The sequence below is a fragment of the Bufo bufo genome, chromosome 1 (assembly GCF_905171765.1).
Source record: "Bufo bufo chromosome 1, aBufBuf1.1, whole genome shotgun sequence".
NCBI lineage: Eukaryota > Metazoa > Chordata > Amphibia > Anura > Bufonidae > Bufo > Bufo bufo.
Window position 1 is genome coordinate 570114926 of NC_053389.1, and position 22401 is coordinate 570137326.

Here is a 22401-nt window from a genome sequence, read left to right on the forward strand (position 1 = left end):
ATAAAGTGAAGAAAAATTGTAAAAAAAAAAAGGGGGAAAAAAGAAAAGTAGTCATATTGGGTATTGCTGCGTCTGTATCGACCGGCTCTATAAAAATATCACATGAACTAACCCCTCAAATGAACACTGTAAAAAAATAAACTGTGCTAAAAAAAATAGTACAAATCTAACCGTCATCTCATCCCACAAAAAATGAGCCCCTACCTAAGACAATCGCCCAAAACATAACAAATACACTATGGCTTTCAGAATATGGAGACACAAAAAAATTATTTTTTTTTTAAATGCTTTATTATGTCACTGAAACAAACAACTAAAAAAGTTGTCATATTTGGTATTGTCGCGTCCGTAACAACATGCTCTATTAATAATAATAATAATTAATAATAATATAGCGCCATTCATTTCATAGCGCTGTAAATATGAAAAGGGGTATACATTCATACCGTAATACAGACAATTGCACTAAGCATGAACAAGATGAATTACAAACTGGTACGGAAGGAGAGCCCTGCCCGTGAGGGCTTAGGGTGCTTTCACACTTGCGGCAGAGGATTCCGGCAGGCAGTTCCATTGCCGGTGCAAACTGATGGCATTTGTTAGACGGATCAAATGCATTTAAATGCCGGATCCGTCTCTCCGGTGTCATCCGGAAAAACGGATCCGGCATTTATTTTTTGCGGCATTAATGCATGTCAATGAACGGCAAGTGTTCGGGAATTTTGGACGGAGATAATACCGCAGCATTCTTGAAAAATCTAAAAGACTGAACTGAAGACATCCTGAACCCAAGGGTACTTTCACACTAGCTGCACAGACCTCCGGCAGGCTGTTCCGTTGGGTGAACACCCTGTCGGATCCGTCCTGCCGCTCCGTCCCCATTGACTATAATGGGGGCGGGGGCGGAGTTCCGGCGAGGCATGGCGGCGCACAGCGAGAGGCTGCCGGAATAAATGTCGGACGTGTCGTAGTTTTATTCCGGCAGCCTCTGGCCGTGCGCTGCTGTGCCTCCCCGTAACTCCGCCCCCACCCCCATTATAGTCAATAAGGACGGAGCGGCAGTCGGGAGGCACACGGTCACTAGCAGCAGGACGAATCCGACAGGCTGTTCACCCGACAGAACAGCTTGCCGGAGGTCCGTGCCGCTAGTGTGAAAGTAGCCTTACAATCTACATGGTATGGGAGAAGGACACAGTAGGTGAGGGTAAAGTTGGTCATGGCGGTATAGAGGCAGCAGGGTCACTGGTTGTAGACTTGTCTGAAGAGGTGGGTTTTCAGGTTTCTTTTGAAGGATTCCACTGTAAGTGAGAGTCTGATATGTTGGGGTAGCGAGTTCCAGAGTGTGGGTAATGAACGGGAGAAATCTTGGAGGCGATAGTAGTTAGAGGTGATAAGAGGAGAGAAGGAGGTCTTGTGAGGATCGGAGATTGAGTGTGGGGATGTATCGGGAAAGTAGCTCAGAGATGTAGGGAGGAGACAGGTTGTGGACAGCCTTGTATGTAATTGTTAGTATTTTGAACTGAATTCGCTGGGCAGTGGGGAGCCAGTGAAGGGATTGGCAGAGGAGTAACAGGGTGAGAGGTGGATTAGTCGGGCAGCAGAGCTGAGGATGAATTGGAGGGGTGCGAGAGTCCTAGATGGAAGGCCACAGAGGAAGATGTTGCAGTAGTCTAGACGGGAGATGAGGGCATGTACAAGCATTTTAGCAAACACAAAGTTGAGGAAAACGCGGATGCGGGAGATGTTTTTGAGTTGGAGGCGGCAGGTGGTGGAAAGGGCTTGGATGTGTGGTCGGAAGGAGAGGGCAGAATCCAAGGTCACTCCAAGGCAGCGGACTTGGGTGACCGGGGAGAGTGTGCAGCCATTAATCATGATAGATAGGTCTGTTAGGGGGGTTGAGCAAGATGGGGGAAAGATGAATTCTGTTTTATCCATGTTACGTTTTAGAAAGCGAGAGGAGGATATGGAAGATAGGCATTGTGGGATTCTGGATAGTAAGGTGGTGATGTCTGGACCAGAGAGGTAGATTTGTGTCTCGTCAGCATAAAAGTGATACTGAAAGCCATGGGACTCTATGAGCTGTCCCAGGTCAAAAGTGTAGATAGAGAAGAGCAGGGGTCCTAGGACAGAGCCTTGCGGGACACCAACAGAGAGGGAATGAGACGAGGTGGTGTGAGAGTGGGACACACTAAATGTCTGGTCTGTGAGGTATGATGTGATCTAGGAGAGGGCCAGGTCAGTGATGCCAAGAGATGAGAGTTTGTAACAGAGGGGAGTGGTCGACAGTGTCAAAGGCAGAGGCCAGGTCAAGGAGAAGGAGGACAGAGGAATGTTTTATTGGTTTTGGCTGTTAATAGGTCATTGGTGAATTTGGTAAGGGCAGTCTCAGTTGAGTGGTGCGGTCGGAAGCCAGATTGTAGCTGGTCAAATAGGGAGCAGGAGGAGAGATGAGAGGACAGTTCAGAATGGACATGTTGCTCAAGTAGCTTTGAGGCATATGGAAGAAGCGACATGGGGCTATAACTGGTCAAGTGAAGGCTTTTTGAGGATGGGTGTAATGGTAGCATGTTTAAAACCAGAGGGGAAGACACCAGAGGTTAGTGATAGGTTGAAGAGATGAGTTAGGGCTGGGATAAACACTGTGGTGAGGTTAGGGAAATAATAGCTCCAACAATTTCCACAATCCTTACATCTCTATACAACCAAATATTGCAAGGTCAGCCAAACATGAACACAGCATATATCAAAGTACTCCCAAAACCAGGTAAAGACAGCATGTTAGCATCATCTTACCGCCCAATCTCCCTTATTGACATCGATCTCAAATACCTCTCAAAGATACTAGCAGACAGATTATTGACTTTCCTAGCTAGGCTTATTACCCCTCATCAAGTTGGCTTTATACAAGGCAGGGCAGCAGTTTAGAATATACGCAAAGTACTGGCGGTGTTGGATAAGATTAAGCTACTTCCCCTCCTCCACTCATTCCCAGCTCTCCTTGCAATTGATGCAAAAAAAAGCATTTGATAACGTGAGCTGGGGATGGCTGGACGAGGTATTGGACACCATGGGATTTAAAGGCCAATTTAGAACATACATCACATCCCTATACAGCTCTCCTTTGGCTAGGATCTCCACACCTGGACACCTTTCATAGGTGTTTAATTTGCAGAAAGGCATTAGGCAAGGATGTCCCCTCGTACCATTGCTATTTTTGATCTACACCCTAGAACCACTTTCTAAAGCAATAAATGTTTCCAAACATATTAAAGGTACTGCCATTGGCAAACGGGTACTCAAACACCCTTTATTTGCTGATGATCTATTGTTGTTTCTAGAACACCCTCATAGAGACCTCCCGGCTCTGTGTAAGCTCCTCTCTCAGTTTGGATCAATGTCAGGTTTTAAAGTAAACATATCTAAGTGCGAACTACTAGACCTATCAATGTCTGTCATTCCATAAGAAAAAAATGAAAGACCTACCGATCACAAATGCGAGGTGTCGGCTGGGAGGCAAGACTTCCACGGAAGGGGGGCGATTTTTGGAAATGTCTACCCAGGAAAGGAGCACCGTAGGCGGGTAAGAATTTCTGACTTTCACCCCCTGCCATTCCCGGAGAGAAGGTGGTACAGACAAGGTTGAGGTCTCCTTTTGGATCACAAGTCCCCCTCTACCAGCCCTGCAAGTCTGGGATCCCTAGCTCCAAGGGAAGCTGCTGGGCTGAACTTCCATGGAGGAGGGGGACTTTGTGAAAAAACGTCCCCAGGCTTATGGAAGTCAAATCGGGTAACATAATCCGACTTTGTCCCTCTGCCATTTCCGGAGGGAAGGTGGTACAGACAAGGTGGAGGTCTCCTCTTGGAGTTCAAGTCCCCCTCTACCATCCCTGCAAGTCTCGGCCTCCTAGCTCTGAGGGGAGCCGCTGGGGGCAACTTCCATAAATGAGGGGGACTTTGTGAAAAATGTACCCAGGCTTATGGAAGTGTAATCGGGTAACAAGGTCCGACTCTGACCGCTGGGCTGAACTTCCATAAGGGTGTCCGTTTTGAGAAAGAGAACCAGCTATGAGATCGAACCTGGCTGTCTCATACCGACAGCAGTTCCAGAGCCTGGGCATGACGGCTCGAGACACCTGGGTCTCAGAGGCATGTGACGTGAAAGGGGGGGGTACTTTCGGACACCTCCCGGAAGAAGGTAGAGAAACCCTGGGGGGTGGGCAGGGTGTTTTGATCCCACCATCAGTTCCATGACATCCGAGGTGTCGGCTGGGAGGCAAGACTTCCACGGAAGGGGGGCGATTTTTGGAAATGTCTACACAGGAAAGGAGCACCGTAGGTGGGTAAGAATTTCTGACTTTCACCCCCCTGCCATTCCCGGAGGGAAGGTGGTACAGACAAGGTGGAGGTCTCCTTTTGGATCACAAGTCCCCCTCTACCAGCCCTTCAAGTCTCGGCCTCCTAGCTCTGAGGGAAGCCGCTGGGGGCAACTTCCATGGAGGAGGGGGACTTTGTGAAAAACGTCCCCAGGCTTATGGAAGTCAAATCGGGTAACATAATCCGACTTTGTCCCTCTGCCATTTCCGGAGGGAAGGTGGTACAGACAAGGTGGAGGTCTCCTCTTGGAGTTCAAGTCCCCCTCTACCATCCCTGCAAGTCTCGGCTTCCTAGCTCCAAGGGAAGCCGCTGGGGGCAACCTCCATGAAGGAGGGGGACTTTGTGAAAAATGTATCCAGGGGTTATGGAAGTCAAATCGGGTAAACATAGTGTACTTCTGCGAGACACAATAGCAGCATGGAAGGTGGTGAGAAAGATGTATAATATGCCATTCTTAATCTCTATAAAAGAGTGGAGATTTGGAAGCATCCAGAATTCCATGCAACCTTTATAAACAAACCGTTCCAGAAGTGGTCAGAAAGAGGCATAGAGGCGGTTAGACATGTGGTACTACACCTTTCCGGAAATACAAGCCCAATATCAACTACCTACACATCATTTCTTGGCATACCATCAGTTAATGGCATTTCTACACCCTAGAGTGATTGGAACAGTTTCAATGGAGTCCAGGAGAAATGGGACTACTTAAAAGTGGCACTATTGAAGGCAACAGAAAATTGCATTAGGCTTGTCAGTAAAAGCAAAAAAAGGAAGAGGCCACTGTGGTACTCAGCAGAAGTGGCCAAAATCATTAAAAACAAAAAGATAGCATTTAGTAATTATATAAAATAAAAAAAAAGAGGATGATAGGCAAATTTATGAGATTAGGCAGAGAGAGGCCAAACAAGTTATAATAGCTTCTAAAGCACAGGCAGAAGAGAAATTAGCTCAGTCAGTGAAAAAAGGCGATAAGGCATTCTTCAGATACATAAATGAAAAAAGGAAACTAAAACAAGGAATTGCCAAATTAAAAACAAAAGGAAGGTATATGGAAGAAGATAAAGAACTAGCTGACTGCCTCAATGAATACTTTTGTTCAGTTTTTACAAAGGAAAATGAAGGGAAAGGACCTCAGTTAGGGAGGAAGACTAATGAATCTTTTGATGCGTGTGTCTTTACAGAGGAAGAGGTTCTAAGTCAGCTGTCTAAAATTAATACAAATAAGTCACAGGGGCCTGATGGGATACACCCAAAGCTCTTAACCACTTCCCATCTGGGCCCTTTGCCCCCTTCCTGACCAGGCCAAATTTTGCAAAACTGACATATCTCACTTTATGTGGTAATAACTTTGGAACGCCTTTATTTATCCAAGTCATTCAGAGATTGTTTTCTCGTGACACATTGTACTTCATGATAGTCATAAATTTGAGTCAAAATATTTCACCTTTATTTATGAAAAAATCCCAAATTTACCCAAAAATTTGAAAAATTCGCAATTTTCTAAATTTCAATTTCTCTGCTTTTAAAACAGAAAGTGATACCTCATAAAATATTTATTATTTAACATTCCCCATATGTCTACTTTATGTTGGCATCATTTTGGAAATGTCATTTTATTTTTTTAGGACGTTAGAAGGCTTAGAAGTTTAGAAGGAATTCTTCAAATTTTTAAGAAAATTGCCAAAATCCACTTTATAAGGACCAGTTCAGGTCTGAAGTCACTTTGTGGGGCCTACATAGTGGATACCCCCATAAATGACCCCATTGTAGAAACTACACCCCTCAAGGTATTCAAAACCGATTTTACAAACTTTGTTAACCCTTTAGGCGTTCCACAAGAATTAAAGGAAAATGGAGATCAAATTTTAAAATTTCACTTTTTTGGCAGATTTTCCATTTTAATAAATTTTTTTCTTTAACACATCGATGGTTAACAGCCAAACAAAACTCAATATTTATTACCCAGATTCTGCGGTTTACAGAAACACCCCACATGTGGTCATAAACTGCTGTATGGGCACACGGCAGGGCGCAGAAGAAAAGGAACTCCACATGGTTTTTAGATGCCATGTCCCATTTGAAGCCCCCTGATGCACCCTTACAGTAGAAACTCCCAAGAAGTGACCCCATTTTGGAAACTAGGGGATAAGGTGCCAGTTTTATTAGTACTATTTTTGGGTACATATGATTTTTTGATCATTCATTATAACACTTTATGGGGCAAGGTGACCAAAAAATTGGTTGTTTTAGCACAGTTTCTATTTATTTATTTTTACAGCGTTCACCTGAGGGGTTCAGTCAAGTGACATTTTTATAGAGCAGATTGTTACGGACGTGGCGATACCTAATATGTATACTTTTTCTCATTTATTAAAGTTTTACACAATAATAGCATTTTTGAAACCAAAAAATTGTTTTAATGTGTCCATGTTCTGAGAGCTATAGTTTTTTTATTTTTTGAGAGATTTTCTTATGTAGGGGCTCATTTTTTGCGGGATGAGGTGACGGTTTTATTGGTACTATTTTGTGGGACATACGCATTTTTGATCACTTGGTGTTGCACCTTTTGTGATGCAAGGTGACAAAAATTGCTTGTTTTGACACAGTTTTTATTTTTTTATTTTTACGGTGTTCACCCGAGGGGTTAGGTCATCTGATATTTTTATAGAGCTGGTTTTTACGGACGCGGCAATACCTAATATGTATACTTTTTTTTATTTGTTTCACTTTAACACAATAATAGCATTTTTGAAACCAAAAAAATGATGTTTTAGTGTCTCCATGTTCTAAGAGCTATAGTTTTTTTATTTTTTAAGAGATTTTCTTATGTAGGGGCTCATTTTTTGCGGGATGAGGTGACGGTTTTATTGGTACTATTTTGTGGGACATACGCGTTTTTGATCACTTGGTGTTGCACCTTTTGTGATGCAAGGTGACAAAAATTGCTTGTTTTGACAGTTTTTTTTTTGTTTTTTTTTACGGTGTTCACCCGAGGGGTTAGGTCATGTAATACTTTTATAGAGCTGGTTTTTACGGACGCGGCGATACCTAATATGTCTATTTTATTTTAATTTTTCTATTTTTAATTTTTTTTTTTTATTCCTTACTTGGGAACTTTTTTTTTTTACATGTGAAACTTTATTTTATTTTATTTTTTCAACCCTTTATTTTTTTTATTTTTTTTTTACACTTTTCGTCCCCCATAAGGTCATACAAGACCTCTGGGGGACATTTACTTCACTTTTGATTTTTTTTTTCACAGTTGATTTCTCCTGTAACTGGGGCTGACATAGTAGCCCCAGTTACAGAACAAATGCACCCCTATAGAGGCTGTACAGCAGCAATCCTGCGCTGTACAGCCTCACAGCAGGGCTGATCGAGGTCTCTGAGAGACCTCACACAGCTCCTGCACACTCCGGTCACGGCGGTCACATGACCGCCGGGCCGGAACAGGAAGCGCTGTGCGCTTCCTTCTCTGCAGACACAGCGCTCGGTGAGCGCTGTGTCTGCAGCGATCGTGAAGGCAGGGACACCTGGGCACTGTCCCTGCCTCCTCTCTGGGTTGCCCTGCTGTCACTGACAGCGGGCAACCCGATCAGCAGCTGCACGATTAGCGTGCAGCTGCTATTTCTGACAGGACGTTTTAAAACGTGCTGTCAGAAATAGACGTCCACCCATAGGACGTTTATATCCTATGGGCGGACGTGAGGCGGTTAAAAGAGCTCAGCGGTGAACTAGCAAAACAATTAACAGATTTATTTAACCAATCACTGGTAACAGGAGTCGTCACCAGAAGATTGGAAATTGGCAAATGTTGTGCCCATTCACAAGAAAGGTAGTAGGGAGGAATCGGGCAACTGTAGGCCAGTAAGCCTGACATCAATTGTGGGGAAATTAATACTTAAGGAGAGGATTGTGGAACATCTGAAATCCCATGGATTGAAAGATGAAAAACAGCATGGGTTTACTTCAGGGAGATCATGTCAAACTAATCTTATTGATTTTTTTTGATTGGGTGACTAAAATAATAGATGGAGGTGCAGTAGACATCGCTTATATAGACTTTAGCAAGGTTTTTGATACTGTCCCACATAGAAGGCTTATCAATAAATTGCAGTCTTTGGGCTTGGACTCCCATATTGTTGAATGGATTAGGCAGTGGCTGAGGGACAGACAACAGAGAGTTGTAGTCAATGGAGTATATTCAGACCGTGGTCTTGTTACCAGTGGGGTACCTCAGGGATCTGTTCTGGGACCCATATTGTTTAATATCTTTATCAGCGAAATTGCAGAAGGCCTCAATGGTAAGGTGTGTCTTTTTGCTGATGACACAAAGATTTGTAACAGGGTTGATGTTCCTGGAGGGATACACCAAATGGAAAAGGATTTAGGAAAACTAGAGGAATGGTCAAAAATCTGGCAACTAAAATTTAAAGGGAGTCTGTCAGCACATATTTTCCCCTTTTTAACAGTTCCCATAGTGCTGTAGCCGCAACACAGATGATTAAAACGGTACCTTTATATGCTTTTGTGGACTTGTAAAACTGCCAAAAACGAACTTTAATGCATATGTAAATGAGGGCTTGCAAGTGCCCAGGGGCGGCGTCCACCGCGTTGGTGCCCAGGCATCTCTGCCTCTTCGGCTCTTATCCCCGCCCAGCCTCTTCCTCTGCCCGCCTATCTGTTTTCTCTCCCCCTCAGCGAGATCCCACGCCTGCGCGCTGACTTCCTTGGCCGGGGTATGCGCACTGCGATGCCCATTGCTGGTACGGCATCGCAGTAGCTTATGCGCATGCGCCGGCTAACGGATCATACAAATAAATTTACCTCTCTGTATGATCCGTTAGCCGGCGCATGCACATAAGCTACTGCGATGCCGTGCCAGCAATGGGCATCGCAGTGCGCATGCCTCGGCCAAGGAAGTCAGCGCGCAGGCGCGGGATCTCGCTGAGGGGGCGAGAAAACAGATGGGCGGGCAGAGAAAGAGGCTGGGCGGGGATAAGAGCCGAAGAGGCAGAGATGCCTGGGCACCAACGCGGTGGACGCCGCCACTGGGCACTTGCGAGCCCTCATTTACATATGCATCAAAGTTCGTTTTTGGCAGTTTTACAAGTCCACAAAAGCATATAAAGGTACCGTTTTAATCATCTGTGTTGCGGCTACAGCGCTATGGGAACTGTTAAAAAGGTGTAAATGTGCTGACAGACTCCCTTTAATGTTAAGTGCAAGATAATGCACCTGGGGCGTAAAAACCCAAGAGCAGAATATACAGTCAGTGATACAGTCCTAACCTCAGTATCTGAGGAAAGGGATTTAGGGGTCATTATTTCAGAAGACTTAAAGGTAGGCAGACAATGTCATAGAGCAGCAGGAAATGCTAGCAGAATGTTTGGGTGTATAGGGAGACCTATAGCATTACCAGTAGAAAGAGGGAGGTGCTCATGCCGCTCTACAGAGCACTAGTGAGACCTCATTTGGAGTATTGTGCGCAGTACTGGAGACCATATCTCCAGAAGGATATTGATACTTTGGAGAGAGTTCAGAGAAGAGCTACTAAACTAGTACATGGATTGCAGGACAAAACTTACCAGGAAAGATTAAAGGACCTTAACATGTATAGCTTGGAAGAAAGACGAGACAGAGGGGATATGATAGAAACTTTGAAATACATAAAGGGAATCAACAAGGTAAAAAAGGAGAGAATATTTAAAAGAGGAAAACTACTACAAGAGGACATAGTTTTAAATTAGAGGGGCAAAGGTTTAAAAGTAATATCAGGAAGTATTACTTTACTGAGAGAGTAGTGGATGCATGGAATAGTCTTCCTGCAGAAGTGGTAGCTGCAAATACAGTGAAGGAGTTTAAGCATGCATGGGATAGGCATAAGGCCATCCTTCATATAAGATAGGGCCAAGGGCTATTCATAGTATTCAGTATATTGGGCAGACTAGATGGGCCAAATGGTTCTTATCTGCCGACACATTCTATGTTTCTATGATCTATCACTAGAATTCTCTACTAACCCTTTTAACTCAATCCGGGGTTCGTCTAAATCCAAAAAATACCTATCAACCATATACAGCTCCCTGAGAGAGCTGAACTCTAGGGAAAAAAAGACCTGTCCCTATTCAAGGCATGGCTTAAGGATTTCCCAGAATTAAATCTCCCAGATCAACTATTGGATGGATTTAATCCATAAAATGGTGGCCAGTGAGGTGTGGAGAGAGACTTATTTCAAAATACTGCTTAGGGCTATGTATGGTTTTCATAGCCCATGGGATCCTGACAAGATAACTGAGGACAGAAAAACACATTGCCCCAAATGCCAAACATCCAACACAGATCTCATCCATGGACTTTGGTTGTGCCCAGGGTAGAATCTTTTTGGCAATCCTTCCTGTCATTGATAGAGACAAAATACCACATAAAAATTCCAATGAACCCAGAAATCCTCCTATTTCACATGGAAAGAGATAATACTAAACTAGATTCATTTAATCACTAACCGAAATAAATACCTCGACCGTTAGTTGAATCAACATTCAAGTAATGCCCAAGCCTATGGCAATAAATATATAAATAACCTACATAGAAAATGCCAGACCGCTGGTACTAAATTAATCTTTATTACAAAATTACATTAGACAACATACATGATTAAAAGATCCGTGCAGGAGATAAAAAGCAACATCACTGGAGGAGACATACAATGAACGGAGTCCCTATCCTTAAACATGATATTCAGAAGAGATGGTTATGCAAACATGAAAAACATACATAGTGGGGAAAAGGGACATTTACCCATACAAAGTCTCCTCCAGGATGGCGCCAACCCCAACGCGCGTTTCGGCGTACCTTCGTCTGGGGGTAGCGTCATCACTGGAGGAGACTTTGTATGGGTAAATGTCCCTTTTCCCCACTATGTATGTTTTTCATGTTTGCATAACCATCTCTTCTGAATATCATGTTTAAGGATAGGGACTCCGTTCATTGTATGTCTCCTCCAGTGATGTTGCTTTTTATCTCCTGCACGGATCTTTTAATCATGTATGTTGTCTAATGTAATTTTGTAATAAAGATTAATTTAGTACCAGCGGTCTGGCATTTTCTATGTAGGTTATTTAGATTCATTTAATCAGCTTAGTAGCTAAAAGGTGTCTGCTAACCTACTGGCTTAAACCAAATATACCTCCACTGAAAGAGGTTATTCAGCAAATGTCAAAATGTTTGATGCTAGAACATATTGAGACACAACATCGTAGATCGACATTAACAAACTTATTTTTTTAATGGAGAGCATTCATGACAGCCTTCTTTACTGAGTCAGAAATGGTGGAGACTATACGCCCATTTATATACACTGAATGGTATGCCAAATTAGACCCATCAGACCCATGGTACAAGATACATACAAAACAAAGCCACAAATGACTCACCCAACATAAAATTGCATCACTTTATTTTTATTGCATTTAGGTACAATGTTAATTCACACGAGATTGGATGTTCTATACATTTTCACATATCTTTGCAATTGTCTCTTATTATAAACACATCGCTATTGCGATGGGGGGGGGGGGGGGTGGAGGGAGGGTTTGGGAGGGCTTATGTTGTGCCCAAATTTGACCAGTATATGTGGGGATAGATTTGTATTCCCCCAGTTTGTGGTCATGCATTGCCACAGGTATGTGTGTGTGTGTGTGTGTGTATATATATGTATATGTGTGGCTCCTGTCTAGAGCCGAAACGTCGCACTTCCCACTGGGGTAAATAAAGATTTTTGTATTTTTACTTTTTGGAGTGCTGCCCATTTTTTCTAATATAATATGCCCCAGTTATTGCATACATCTGTATATATATTTATATAATATGCCCCAGGTTTTTATATATATATATATATATATATATATATATATATATATATATATATAAAATGCGGCCAGCATATTCCCCCCCAGTCATGGGTGCCCCCCCTCTGGTACGTACCTGCAGGAGGAAGAGGCCGACAACTGGACAATTATGTCCAGGTTCGGCCACTTCAAAGGACAGAGGATCAATAAAGATCCTCTGCCCTTTTGATGACCTCTCCGGCAGTACCCACCCCCCCTCCAAATAGGAGAGCACAGCCAGCCATGTGTCAGGCTGCCCTGCGCTAGAAAAGGAGTGACCCCTGACCTGCCCCAACCCTCACCCACCTGGAAGGAAGCGCAGGCAGCGCTCAGATCCCCAACAGCCCCAGAGAAGAGAGAGAGAGCAGACAGTGTTCATCGCTGACCAAGTCATGGATTGGCTGAGTATCCCTGCCTCCTTATCCCTGCATTTTACCCCTGTGTTCCCCAGCATTAACCCCTTCTGCCCATGTCCTTAACCCCTGCATTGCCTGCCCTGCAGAGCATTCCCTGCTCTACAGAGCATTAACCCCTGCAATCCCTGCACCCCAGTTCTCCTGCATTCCCTGTGCGCAGCCCCAGCATTCCCTTGCTGGGCTGTATTAACCCTTGATATCCTTGTCTCCTGCAGTAGCCCCAATACCCCTGACCCAGGTAACCCCTGATGTCCAACCCTGGGTTAACCCCTTTATGTCAATCATTCCCTGCACTGTATTTACCCCTACATTGCAGTGATTGTGTGGTTTACAGCCCCGCTTTAACCCTTGCATTGCTGGGCTGTATTCCCTGAACCTGTACCCATGGCTACATCCCTGGCCTGCAAGTATTAACCCTTGCAGTGCCACCATTTACTTTGTACCCCGTAGGGACAGTGAGTAGCCAGGCGGGTGGGTTGGTATTTGTGTGAGTGTAATGTATAGTTAGTGTGTGGGGTGGAATTGGGAATTGAATTGTGTAGTTAGGTTTGTATTGTGTTTATATTATTGTATTGCGGTGTGTGCGTCTATATGAATATATATTTATAACCATTTATACATAAATATATATAGATATAGCGTATTAGACTGTAAACTTGTCATTGTGTTAATAAATACTTTATTATTGTTCATAATGCACGGTTTATAGTCTTTTGTTGTAGCCGCCGTAGTAGCAGTGAGTCGCATGTAGTTTAGTTAAGTGTAGTGTATAGGCAACAGTGGTGTAGCCAGTTAGTTAGACAAGTAGCTAGCTAACATAGTTGAGCAATTAGTTAGCTAACATAGTTTGTTTTCTATTTTAGGTATAAATAGGCGGAGTCTTCACTAGACGACTCACGCCTATTTATGAATATTAATTATTGGTATTATCCAAAATATCAATAATATTTCCCTTAACCTATATATGGAAAATAAATAGAAATATGGGTTAAAAAAAAAAAATCTAAGCCATCTAACATCCCAAAAAAGGAAAATGTAATTTACAAAATGATCCAAACATGAAGTACACATATGGGAAATGTAAAGTAATAACTATTTTAGGAGGTATCACTATCTGCTTCAAAATAGATGAAACCTATGATGAAATGGAAATTGCCTGTTTAGAATTTCTAGCTGACACAGAATTAGGTGGTCTTCCTGCCCCCTCTGCAGAAGCAGGTCGCTTTGAAGGGGGCATAAAATCTACATATTCTCCCCCCTTGCCTGCCGGGAGTAGCATCGACATCTTCCACAAACAAATATTAAGAGATGTAAAAGCCCTTGTGTACCCCAGAGTGGAGAATAATACCACCAAGGAAGAATGGTCTGCAATTAATTGGTTAGCCAACAGGGATGATGTCGTTGTGAAACCGGCAGACAAGGGGGGGCAATATTGTACTTCTTACTAAGGAATACTACCTACAAGAGGCACATAGACAGCTGGGAGATACCTCTGTCTACTCCAAGCTTGAAAACGATCCTACCCCTGCTATCCAAGTACAACTCTGTGAGTTGCTAACACGTTATATTGAGGTTGATTTTTTTTTTACAGCTCGTATCATGGATCGGCTTGTGCCACCATTCCCCAAAAAACCCACTTGGTACTTTGTACCTAAGATTCACAAGTCACTGACCCAACCCCCTGGCCGCCCTATTGTGGTGGGGATAGGGTCAGTGACCGAGTCTTTATCTAAATACCTGGACTGGCTCTTGAGACCGCTCTTGTCTCATGCCCCTACATGTTTGCGAGACACCAATGCCTTCCTGGAAGCACTGAAGAATTTCCAGTGGCAGGAAGATTTTAATTTGGTGTCCCTTGATGTGGAGAGCCTCTATACCCGCATACCACATGCGGATGGTGTACTCAGCAATAATGTGTTTACCTTTGGGGGGTGCTGGTACAGGCAGATCTATGGTACGGCCATGGGCACACCCGTGTCTTGCACGTTCGCCAATTTATATTTGGCAGTCTTTGAGGACCGCTATGTTTGTTCTACCTCAAATCCATATTTGCAGCATATAAAGTTATTTTTGCGCTACGTGGATGATGTCTTTATGGTATGGCAAGGTTCGCAACAGGTGTGTGAGGAATTTGTCCAGTTCCTAAATCATCATAATGAGATGAACATGAAATTCACAGTAAACTTCGGAGACACCACATTGGATTTCCTCGACGTACGGGTAACAATTGACGAGGGCACCATAGTCACCACCGGTTTTCGCAAACCAACTGCCACAAATTCATTACTCCACTATGACAGCTATCATCCACGTAGCATAAAACAGGCAGTCCCATACGGACAATTTATACGCTTGAAACGTATCAATAGCACAGAAGCAGGGTACACATTGCAGGCTCAGGAATTGAAGGAGAGACCCCTACACAGGGGATACCCGGAACCAGAACTAAACGCAGCGTTAGAAAGAGCAGGCCAATTCACACAGAGTGAGTTATTAAAGAAGAAAAGCAATTCTAGAAAAAAACACTGCAGATAGGTTTGCATTTGCCTTTAAATACAGTCCTCTAGCAGATACTATTAAACAGGTTATGCTTAAAAACTGGGACATCCTCAAAAATGAAGAGGGGCTCCAGGATTTAACATATAACAAACCTCTTATCACTTTCAAAAGGTGTCACACGATTAAAGATAAACTGGTGAGGAGCAGGCTTAAGGAGAATAGAACTAGTAATTGGCTCACTGAACGTATACCAATAGGAAGTTACAAATGTGGGGACTGTTCTTTTTGTCAATATGCTTTACAGGGCAAATATTTTTTCTTTGCAGGTATTAGGCATAGGGTAAAACAATTTACCACATGCAGGACCAAATATGTGGTATACAGTCAGGTCCATAAATATTGGGACATCGACACAATTCTAACATTTTTGGCTCTATACACCACCACAATGGATTTGAAATGAAACAAACAAGATGTGCTTTAACTGCAGACTGTCAGCTTTAATTTGAGGGTATTTACATTCAAATCAGGTGAACGGTGTAGGAATTATAACAGTTTGCATATGTGCCTCCCACTTGGTGAGGGACCAAAAGTAATGGGACAGAATAATAATCATAAATCAAACTTTCACTTTTTAATACTTGGTTGCAAATCCTTTGCAGTCAATCACAGCCTGAAGTCTGGAACGCATAGACATCACCAGACGGGGTTTTATCCCTGGTGATGCTCTGCCAGGCCTCTACTGCCACTGTCTTCAGTTCCTGCTTGTTCTTGGGGCATTTTCCCTTCAGTTTTGTCTTCAGCAAGTGAAATGCATGCTCAATCGGATTCAGGTCAGATGGTTGACATGGCCATTGCATAACATTCCACTTCTTTCCCTTAGAAAAACTCTTTGGTTGCTTTTGCAGTAGGCTTTGGGTCATTGTCCATCTGCACTGTGAAGCACCGTCCAATGAGTTCTGAAGCATTTGGCTGAATATGAGCAGATAATATTGCCCAAAACACTTCAGAATTCATCCTGCTGCTTTTGTCTGGAGTCACATCATCAATAAATACAAGAGAACCAGTTCCATTGGCAGCCATACATGCCCACACCATGACACTTACCACCACCATGCTTCACTGATGAGGTGGTTTGCTTAGGATCATGAGCAGTTCCTTTCCTTCTCCATACTCTTCTCTTCCCATCATTTAGGTACAAGTTGATCTTGGTCTCATCTGTCCATAGGATGTTGTTCCAGAACTGTGAAGGCTTTTTTAGATGTCGTTTGGCAAACTCTAATCTGGCCTTCCTGTTTTTGAGGCTCACCAATGGTTTACATCTTGTGGTGAACCCTCTGTATTCACTCTGGTGAAGTCTTCTCTTGATTGTTGACTTTGACACACATACACCTACCTCCTGGAGAGTGTTCTTGATCTGGTCAACTGTTGTGAAGGGTGTTTTCTTCACCAGGGAAAGAATTCTTCGGTCATCCACCACAGTTGTTTTCCGTGGTCTTCCGGGTCTTTTGGTGTTTCTGAGCTCACCGGTGCGTTCCTTCTTTTTAAGAATGTTTCAAACAGTTGTTTTGGCCATGCCTAATGTTTTTGCTATCTCTCTGATGGATTTGTTGTGTTTTTTCAGCCTAATAATGGCTTGCTTCACTGATAGTGACAGATTTTTGGATCTCATCTTGAGAGTTGACAGCAACAGATTCCAAATGCAAATAGCACACTTGAAATGAACTCTGGACCTTTTATCTGCTCATTGTAATTGGGATAATGAGGGAATAACACACACCTGGCCATGGAACAGCTGAGAAGTCAATTGTCCCATTACTTTTGGTCCCTTAACAAGTGGGAGGCACATATGCAAACTGTTGTAATTCCTACACTGTTCACCTGATTTGGATGTAAATACCCACAAATTAAAGCTGACAGTCTGCAGTTTAAGCACATCTTGTTCGTTTCATTTCACATCCATTTTGCTGGTGTATAGAGCCAAAAATTTTACAATTGTGTCCATGTCCCAATATTTATGGACCTGACTGTACCTGGTATTATGCTCCTGTGGATCCTTCTACATAGGGAAGACCATCCGCCCTATGTATGAGAGATTCAGGGAGCATATCAACTCAGTTAGGTCAGGTAAAGGTTGCACCAGGCTCATTGAGCATGTCCGTAATAAACATGATTACAACACGAAATGCCTAAAATTTGCAGCCCTTGAACACGTCCCCGCCCCAGTACTAGGTGGAGATAGAGACCGCCTCCTTTTGCAGAAGGAGGCACTGCCGCCATGGGTCCTTTGGGACTAAATGATCGAAATGATCTAAGTGTGTGTTTACGCAGATAGAGTATTGAGCATGTGAATATGGATATATATATATATATATATATATATTAGTGTTGGTGTCAGGGAAAGTTATGTCTATTACCCCACCTCGTTTTTGAAATAAACGAGGTATATGTTTTTAGCGTCGGTGGTTGCCGAGGCAACGTGGATGCATTTAAATGAGCGCATGGGTAGCGCGACTAGGTCAGAGGCCAGAAGAAGCGCAGGTGCGCGAAACGGCCGTCGCCAGCTGATCACTCAGTGTTTGTAAACATTGGTCTGCCCCAGCCCGCTGTAACTTCTATTCCGATTTTGTAATAAAGAAGAATCTTGCTGCAATTTGGTGAGTGCCGCTATCATTATTCTTTCTTCACTTGGATCGTCTTATGGTATACTGTGGACTTGTTAGATAGCAGAGCACCACTATTCATTGCAATATTTGACTGGGTCACACAATCCCACGTCCCGCACCTGATAGTGTTGCACACCAGCAGTGCCGCCTCATACTTCTCCGTAAGCTGCACTATCTGTTTTAAAGGCAGAGAAATTGAAATGTAGAAAATTGCAAATTTTTCCAAATTTTTGGTAAATTTGGTATTTTGTTTTATAAATAAAAATGAAATATTTTGACTCAAATTTACCACTCTCATGAAGTACAATATGTGACAAGAAAACAGTCTCAGGATGGCTTTGATAAGTAAAAGCGTTTTAAAGTTATAACCACATAAAGTGACATGTCAGATTTGCAAAAAATGGCCTGGTCCTTAAGGATGAAAAATAGCAGGGTCCTGAGGGGGTTAATCTCATCAGTGCTTTGGATTATGATGACGACTGGAGGTGGTTTCTGAGTTGTACATACATTATATACTTGGCACCTTTGGATTAAATGCAGCATGTTAGTGTGTTGAGCTTCTTGCAGCGAGTGAGGTTCGAAGCTGAGAAGAGGGCAGTCAGTTTCATATTATATCTATACTTAGGTTTCCTTACTGTCCTGAAGACCTTACTCTTATCTGTCAGATTATGCTCCACTGGCACTTTCTAAAATCTGTTCCATTGCCTGGAACCAATTTTTCCTTCGGAATTGAGTCGCCAAGAGATACTGAAGACAAACCCTTACTTAATATGTGATTGGGACTCAGTGTTTATCATTTTGGTACTTTAAGTTATTCAGCTCCTGAATCCCATTTGGCCTAATACTGGTGTCTTTTCTCTCTCTTCCCAGCTGCCGGTCTTATGCACACATTTAATGCACATGCTGCTACTGATATTACAGGTTTTGGGATTTTAGGACATGCACAAAACTTGGCCAAACAGCAGCGGAATGAGGTTTCCTTTGTCATCCATAACCTTCCTGTCTTAGCCAAAATGGCTGCTGTTAGCAAGGCCTGTGGAAATATGTTTGGTCTTATGCATGGATCTTGCCCAGAGACATCAGGTAAGTCACTAAAATCCCTGAACCCGCAAAAGCCTGAATGATTGAAGATGGGTCACAAAAGTATTTTGTGTAGGAAGACACATTTCTTGTCCATCAAATTGAATATCAGTCTGATAGGGTCTATCACCGCACATCCTCACCAGTCAGCTGTTTTAGTGTAGCTCTTGCACAGGAAGTTGACATTGGAAATACACAGCTCCGTCCATTGTGTAGTGGAAAAAGCTAGTTTTTGCAGTACAGCGCTGTGGTAACCACTTCCAGCCAAACGCTTATTCAGCCTACAGCTATCTCTCATGACCCCCCCCCCCCCCCCCCCCCCCTCCATACACATGCATGGACTCCGGAAAAAAAAAGGGTTAGAAAGTTTAAGACATTTGTCTGATCTTTATATGCCCCAACATCTGGGTTTTTGCTTGTTCATTGGGTGATTTGCAGCACCTTTAGTTGGGCAGATTATTAGAAACGAGCATTCATAGGAATGTTTGTTCCTGATAATCAGCCTGAACATCGGGCTGTGTAAATCCAGCTTTAGGCTATTTTCACATCTGTGGTAAAGTTATCCAGCAGGCTGTTCCAGCAGAGTAACGACCTGCTGGAGTTCACTGGATCTGGCCTAGCATGAGTGCCATGTTTTGGCCGGACAAAAAAAATGTACATGCACCGTTATTTGTCCAGCCAAAACCCAGCACTCATGTTGTAAACCGTATGAATCCTATTATAGTCAATAGGGTCTGGCGGTGCACAGCCCTATCCTGCTATACCAGATACAGTGAACTCTAGTAGGCAGTTTCTTTGCCGGAACAGCCTGCTGAATAGCTTTACTGCTTATTTGAAAATAGCCTAATTCTATGAGCTCTCCTAAGCAAGTATCATGTATATGTGTTCTTGTGGTGGGGTCGGCAATGACACTCCAAGTCCAAACAGCTTTTATTTTCCATCCACCACAAGACAGTGGCTTGCAAGTTCATTATTCACTTTTTGCATATCCACATGTATGTGACAAAAATAAATCACCTTGCCCGCCTGGACGCTAACTAGACATTAGGTTACCTCGCCTGTATACCTCAAATCCAAACACAGGGGATCAGGCTTTGCACAGCCTCCACAGGTCGTCCAGCTTCTAGGCACCGACCCGACTGTGAATGAGGCTCTCAGCCCTATCTTTATCTCCATAGTAATGAGCCCAGAAGCTACACCTGGGATTACTTCATGTTAGGGGAAAATGCTGTACTGGAAGGGAGGGAATGGTGGGTCCCTCTACCAACACCTACATGCCATTCCATAAAAATCCAGCCCATGCAATAACTTAAACAACAATACCTTAGCAAACTATTATTTGTTGAAAGAACACAGCTTTCTGGATTCTTTTACCTGATCATTTTACCCATCTGAGCATTCTGGGTGAGATATACACTCCCTCCAGTACTTTACCATACACAGTGTTACACAAGTTATAGACTGAGCATGCAGCCTGGTAGTTGTTTCTATTGTCTGCAAGGGACTTTATGTATACTGTATATAGGAAAAGTAAGTATTTTACGGGCGTGGTTCATTATTCTGGTTACATTTATTGGAAACAAGACACTTTGGGCCTATTGGTAATCCTGAAATTTATCATTTTCAGTTCTAAAATGTTAATTGGGTATTTATTAAGGAATGCTGACCTGTTATGTGCATGTTATTGTTTCATGTCCTCTATGTAAATGCCAAGTCTGCTATACTGAGAGTTTCTGGTCTTTGCAGGAGGTCTCCTAATCTGTCTACCGCGAGAACAGGCTGCCCGGTTTTGTGCTGAAATCAAGTCCCCAAAGTATGGAGAAGGTCATCAAGCCTGGATCATTGGAATTGTAGAAAAAGGCAACCGCACTGCTAGAATCATAGATAAGCCACGAATCATAGAAGTTGCCCCCCAAGTTGCTACTCAAAATGTAAACCCAACGCCTGGTGCCACCTCTTAATTTAGGCTTCCCTAGCTTTTTTGTTTTGTTTTTAAATAGACCCTATTCTTTACCATCATACAATTTAAATAATTGTAAAGAAAAATATATATATAAATATATATCATTGTGTCTGCCCATTTCGTGGCCTTGGGTCAGTTATACGAAGGGTAGTAATTAAGAAAAAAATCCATTGCCTTTTTGTTCTGTTTCTTCTTCCCTTTTTTTTTTTTTTTTATCCGTCTGTCCCCCCCCCCCCCTTCCTGTTACATTAACTGAAGATGCACCTAATGTTGAGGCAGCTTCTAAGTTGAAGAATTGTTATCCGATACAGTTGATTCATTTTGAATCTATAGACACTTATCTCTTGCCGCATAGGCTCTTTTTTTAAAGGTGCGTTCACTCAGCACAGACATTGCCATTCGTAGTGTCAAACAAGCAGTTAGTGTCTTCATTTATATATGTGTATTTATCATTATTGGTCTGACAATGTTCAATGGCTATGGAAGTTATTATGGAGAGGCAATAAATTGGCTGTGGATCATAGCAGGAGGGTGCATGATTATTTTTTTTTTATTATTAAAAAGACTAGACTTATTAGACTTGCGCTCTTCTAGCCTTGTACTCTCCACTCCTCCTTAAGGTTGTGCTCTGTTACCATTTCTATGCTAGGTACACATTTTACTGCGGCATCGAAGGGTCTTACGGGTGCACCATTTGCTTAAAGCACTTCTGGTTGACAAGATTTTTTATTTTATTTTTTCTTCTGTAATTCTCATGTCCCATGTTAACAAAGCCCTTTCTTATTAGTAGCACAGAAAACAGCAGCGTGGTTAGAGCTGTGTAACTACAGGCCACGTGCAGATAAATTCAGAGGTAACAAATCACTTCAGTTCAGTAATTCTAAATGTGCGCACACATAAGTACAAAACACTTTAAGTATAATCAACACCTTTTCTGTTCTGTGGTTGATAGTGTTTCATACATTTTTATATTTTGTATAGTGATTACATGCCTTTATATTTTTTCTTTATAAATCAGCAGCTGTTAAGTAGTTGGTAGCTCTTTCCTTTTTTCCAATTTGGTGCATGAGTTTGTGATCTAATACAAAGAAAATTGACATTGCCAACATTGCAGCTTAAACTCCAAACTTGTTATTCAAATAAATATTTAATTTTTTTTATTGCTCTTGTACAACCTGTATTTGTTTCTTTTCTTGCAGTAAATTGAATCTTTAGAAAAATGAGGGGGGGGGGGGGAAGAAGAAAATATGGCTCTTCATATGATGGTCGTCATCCTTGTTAGTAGTGTCCCCTGACAACAGATCACAAAGTATCCGCTACTAGGACCCTGTAGATATCAACTATAATTTGTGGGGAAATGTGGCGGTAAGGTCTCATGCACATGAGCGTACTTGCTCAGTCCCTGTGCTGCAGACCGCAGATTGCGGTCTGCAAATGCATGGGCACCTGCCGTGTGCACTCCACTTGCGGATGCGGACCTAATGACTTGAATGGATCTGTGATCCGCAATATAC

At 42.7% G+C, this 22401-nt stretch overlaps 1 protein-coding gene across 3 annotated transcripts in view; it reads left to right on the plus strand.

The window, feature by feature from the left end:
* SEPHS1 (selenophosphate synthetase 1) overlaps positions 1–21886 on the plus strand; it is a 110181-nt gene extending 88295 nt beyond the window's left edge. For 2 of the 3 annotated variants that reach the window (XM_040413160.1, XM_040413161.1), the window contains exons 8-9: positions 18715–18927; positions 20671–20885. In XM_040413160.1, coding sequence (XP_040269094.1) covers positions 18715–18927; positions 20671–20885 — 428 coding nt within the window. Of the gene's footprint in view, positions 1–18714; positions 18928–20670 lie in introns of all 3 variants that reach the window. The other variant, XM_040413159.1, reaches the window with a different exon arrangement.
* The last annotated feature ends 515 nt before the right edge of the window (positions 21887–22401 follow it).